Below are 4,868 nucleotides of genomic sequence, written 5' to 3'. Positions count from 1 at the left end.
TTATAGACGTTCAATAGAATTCAATTTATACATAAGGCTGGTACGGACTATTGCCTGTCAATACATCCGTCCGTCAGCGTCTCTGTGTGAAGGTCGCATGTTTTCCCATTGACGTCCGCACTTTTGCAACGGTACTTGACGGGAAACGGCTTACAGCCGACAACGTGAAGTGAAGTAAAAGAAGACAAGAGCGCGCGGCGGCACGATCACCAGGGCAATACGCTACGGCAGTACTTCTCTGGGCATGAGAGAAAGAAAAGGTTGGCGGTTGTGACTGACGCCCTGGGGGAATGTGCTTCCTGGGCCGACTTCTAAGGGAACTGTACCGACATACGTCTGAAAGCGTCTCAGGGAAACCCAGGAAAAAAAAAGGTTGAAGAAAGCGCGTGACAAACCGTCTACCCACTCAGGCAGCAGCAATAAGGGGGTGTTGAGTCAGAGAAAGGACTGCAACGGAAGGTTCTTTATTGCCGGCTGGGTGCCAACTGAACTCGATCAGGGTGGCCGAGTAGAATGGTCAAAGGCTGGCGCGTAGCACGAGGGGCGTGCAAAACTCGATGTGCCTGCGCACGGCGCACGCCATCTGTGTCGTCTGCTACAGGGGCATTCGCAGACGTGCCACAACACTATGGTGAAAAAGATGGATCAACGTGGTGGAGGTGGAGTTGGTGATAGCAAAAGGGCTCGCCGTTGTCGGCCTCACAGAGGTGGGCAACATCACGATTGACGCCCTAGGGAATGTGCGTCCTGGGCCGACTTCACGTGCACTTCGCAACGTGGACTTCACGTGCAGTTGTTGCGGTACCTTATTTGAGAGTGATCCAATAAGACCGCTCTACGTGAACGAGGGGAAAGGGAATAGCTGATGGTCTGCGCGAAAGGCTGACTTACTTTTACACCGTATTTCTTGCGCCGCGCTCCATCCAAAAATTTAACTTGGAGAATCTATGCGTCCGCCACTTTCGAAGGGGCTTGCTTCGGTTCGCAGACGGACGCAACGCTGACGGACGTGTGACGGCTCGCCAGCGCTGTTGACCCACCCGCTTCCTGATGCTCCGACAAATCTCGTTGTCGATGCTTCCACAGAAGCGGTCGGCGCGGTCCTTCAACAGGAGATCAATGGCGCCTGGACGCCCCTTCCGTTTTTCTCCAAACCCCTTCGACCCGCCGAGCGAAATTACAGTACCTTTGGTCGCGAACTACTCGCCGTATACCTTGCCATCCGTCACTTCAGGCACTTTCATGAGAAGAACAGACCAGAAGCCCCTGACATACTCCATGCACTCAAGTCACTCTTCGCTGAGCCCACGTGAAATCCGCCAACTAGCTTTCGTGTCCGAATTTACAACTGACCTTCGGCACATTCGTGGCGCCGACAATGCCGCAGCTGACGCTCTGTCACGCATTGCGGTATCTTCCGCCACCACAGATGACACCATCGACTTCCGTGCCATGGCTGACGCCCAAACACATGACCAAGAGCTAGCCCGCTTACACACCTCATCTAGCCAGACCTTGCAAGATGTCATCCTTCCCGACACCAACATCTCCCTCACATGCGACCTCTCTACCGGTGCACCACGTCCCTTCGTTCCAGAGCCTTTTCGCTTCACTGTCTTCAGGACACTCCACTGCCTTTCCCACCCCGGCATCCGCGCCACCCAGCCCCTCGTCACGGCGCGCTACGTCTGGCCCCACATCAATTCAGACATCCGCATGTGGACACGTTCCTGCCTGCAGTGCCAGAAGGCGAAGATCACCCGGCACATCGTCACACAACCCCAGAAATTCCCACCACCGAAGCATCGTTTTGAGCATGTGCACATCGATATTGTTGGGCCGTTACCATCTTCAAGAGGTTTCCGATATTTACTTACTTGCATAGATCGTTACACCCGTTGGCCAGAAGCCCAACCCATCCCAGACATCACGGCAGATTCCATCGCCCGCGTTTTCATGGCAATATAGGTCGCCCGTTTCGGCGTCCCAGCCGTCATCACCACTGACAGGGGCCGGCAATTTGAATCCAAGCTTTTTCAAGACCTCCTCCACTTCCTGGGCTGCCGTCGCAGCCGCACAACAGCCTACCACCCCTGCAGCAACGGTCTCGTCGAACGCCTACACAGACAGATCAAGACCGCGCTCTGTTGCTGCCCTGACCCCTCGTCTTGGGTTGATAATCTCCCTATCATTCTACTCGGCCTCCGCTCAGCCATCAAGACGGACCTTGAATGCCCTCCTGCCGTATTAGACTACGGCGCCTTCCTCCACGTCCCCGGCGAATTCTTGGGTCCCCCGTCTCTCGGTTCTGCACATCTCCCTGCTGCCTCCCTTGACGGGATCCGCGAAGCGATTCGTGCTCTTCAGCTGACACCAACACGACTCCCCGCATCCATCAGCCCATTTGTCTTCAAGGACATTCACTGGTCTACTCATGTTTTCATTCAAAATGATGCTACCCGCGCCCCCCTTCAGCTACCTTACCAAGGCCCGTTCAGGGTACTTCAGCGGACGGACCGTCACTTCACCGTGGACATCGACGGCAGCCACGACACCGTCTCGATTGAGCGCCTCAAACCGGCCTTCCTCTACCCATCGTACATCCCCCTACCTCCCGTGTCCACCGCCGCTGCAGGACCTCCCTTGTCTCACCTCCTGCCCGCAGTGTCCGCTGGCGCACTCCGCTCCTCCACGGCTCATGACTTCTGCGGAGGGGAAGCAGTGTGGGGGCTCGCCAGCGCGACGATAACGACGACCATCCTCATCCTGCGCATGCTCGCGCTCACACCACGCATTCACCTTCCATCGGATTAAAAAGCACTTTGGCTCGCAACCTCTCTCTGCCTGGTCGCTTTCTCTAGTCCTCTACAGACGCATTGAAACGCAATTGTGCAGACCAGGTTTTACTGTACAACGCTGTTTCTGAGCGCCCATTTCCTCAACGAACAACAAGTTTATTTTGGAGATAACAAGCAGGGTGTTTCATCCCCAAAAGCGATGCTCTACCCCATTGCTTGCGGTAATTTCGTGAGGATACAATGACGAGTTTTACAGTTGAGACCTGGGTCCCACGGTGCCCAGTAAAGTTAGTAGTGTATTGAGGGAATGGCGCTGGTAAGCTGGGTATATCTAGAGCAGATGTGTCATGCCGCCAGCATGGCCCCACAAGCAAAAAAAAAAAAAGACAAATCAGCCCAAGCTTAATGAACGGTCGTGGCGTTATCATTGGGCTCTCTATTCGTGCAGTTTATCTTGCGTTAATTAGTGATAGAAAACTGTTGACACTGACCCGTAGCAGCCGATGACTCTCTAACTAGGAGACGAGCGAGGCCGGTTGGCACATGATAGCAGCGAAGACGTGCACACGATGTGTAGGATGAAAACACAAAAACGGTCACGCAACGTCGAACTTTCAGCCTTTAATCATAATCAACCTTTAATTATATAAGCAACCTTTAAGGGTATTACTGTTGCTGGCGATAAAATTCCCCATTCATCATTTTGACCTAAAGTTGTTGTTTTTCTGTTTTGCTTTCGTAGTCTTCGCTGATGAGTCTCTAAACCTGTCCCAGCGTCAGATTTTTATTGCATTAATATTACTAGCACATTCTTACGAAAATTTCTGAGCAAACCCTACATGGCCGATTTTTAATATTGGTACATTCAGTGCCACCAGAAACGGATCGGTTCAGCGAGCTTAATGTCCATTGCTGTAAACCGGCTCTTACCTATAGAAGAACGATTGTTTACACATGATGACACAGGATTCAAGGTAGCTGACGTTATACGAGTTACCACGGAAGGTTCACAGTTGGAAATTATCGATGTGCCACATGACGTACAGAAATGTTTAAGGGTTCTGGACTATGTCTGCTTGTCGCCCAATTTCACGAAACTAAATTTGTAGCGATTGAGTAACCCAGGTCTAAAGTACCCTTGAAAATGAAGTTTCCATACGAGCCTTGTCATTCTCAACTGTGTGTAGTTTGTTGTTATTACTTTGTGCTAGATTACAAGTAGTGTACAAAATAAACGTTATGACTTTACAATGATGTGTGTTCTTCAACTATCAGGTTGGAGCGAGGGGCTGAGCTGCTACATTTTGGAACTGTTGCCCTTTCCTCGTGTTCTCCTTTAGAGTAAAACTGACTTTAAGAAAATTGTGCGGTTAAATCATTGTAACATTCATTCGAAGTACTTCATTAATGGTCCCACAACTGTCGACTACACTGAGGTTTATTAAGTTTTTTTTTGTATGTGTATATATGTCTGTGTTCATGTATTTTAAGGTTTTCACATTGAAAATACGTTCCACATGGTGCCTTCCGTACTCGAGTCTTACTGTACTGACTCACCCTGACAGAGGTCCTACACGTGTTGGCTAAAGCCTGAAGTCGGATTTCCCATGATCTGATCCGGGCACGGCCTGACTTGGCTTGAATGCGTGCATTTCGTACGTCCGGCATATGTCGGCTAAAGCCGGATACAGTCGGATTTCCTATGATCTGACACTAACCCGGCCTGACTTGTCTTGTACCCGGACATTTCGTTGGTCCGGCACGTGTCGGTTAAAACCGGATATAGTAGGATTTGCCATCAACGCATCTATATCAGACCTGATCTGGCGTGCATCCGGGCTCGTGTCTGGCTCATTCGGAGTTTTCGTACGGGACGCTTCGTGATCTCCCGAGTAAACTTGAGGAAAGATTCTTCGACTGCAGGGGACCTGAAACGGAGCTTTTTGGCTCGGCGTTTTCCGCAGTTGTTGGCAATGTTCCTGATGATTAACAAACAGAACTGATTGGACTGCAGTGTAAGAACAAGTTCGCTGTAATTGGTTGGGCTTCGTTTTTTTCTTGCGTTGAAGA

At 50.9% G+C, this 4,868-nt stretch overlaps 1 protein-coding gene across 1 annotated transcript; it reads left to right on the top strand.

Moving 5' to 3' along the window:
* Positions 1-1,119: 1,119 nt before the first annotated feature.
* On the top strand, positions 1,120-2,814 carry LOC135384895 (uncharacterized). The gene is made up of 2 exons (XM_064614077.1): positions 1,120-1,818; positions 1,969-2,814. Exons 1-2 carry the CDS (start codon positions 1,120-1,122, stop codon positions 2,812-2,814), a joined length of 1,545 nt encoding a protein of 514 aa, XP_064470147.1.
* Positions 2,815-4,868: the final 2,054 nt, after the last annotated feature.

This window comes from Ornithodoros turicata, chromosome 2 (genome assembly GCF_037126465.1).
Source record: "Ornithodoros turicata isolate Travis chromosome 2, ASM3712646v1, whole genome shotgun sequence".
NCBI lineage: Eukaryota > Metazoa > Arthropoda > Arachnida > Ixodida > Argasidae > Ornithodoros > Ornithodoros turicata.
Note: the sequence above shows the minus strand (reverse complement) of the source record. Positions and strands in the feature narration are given on the sequence as shown.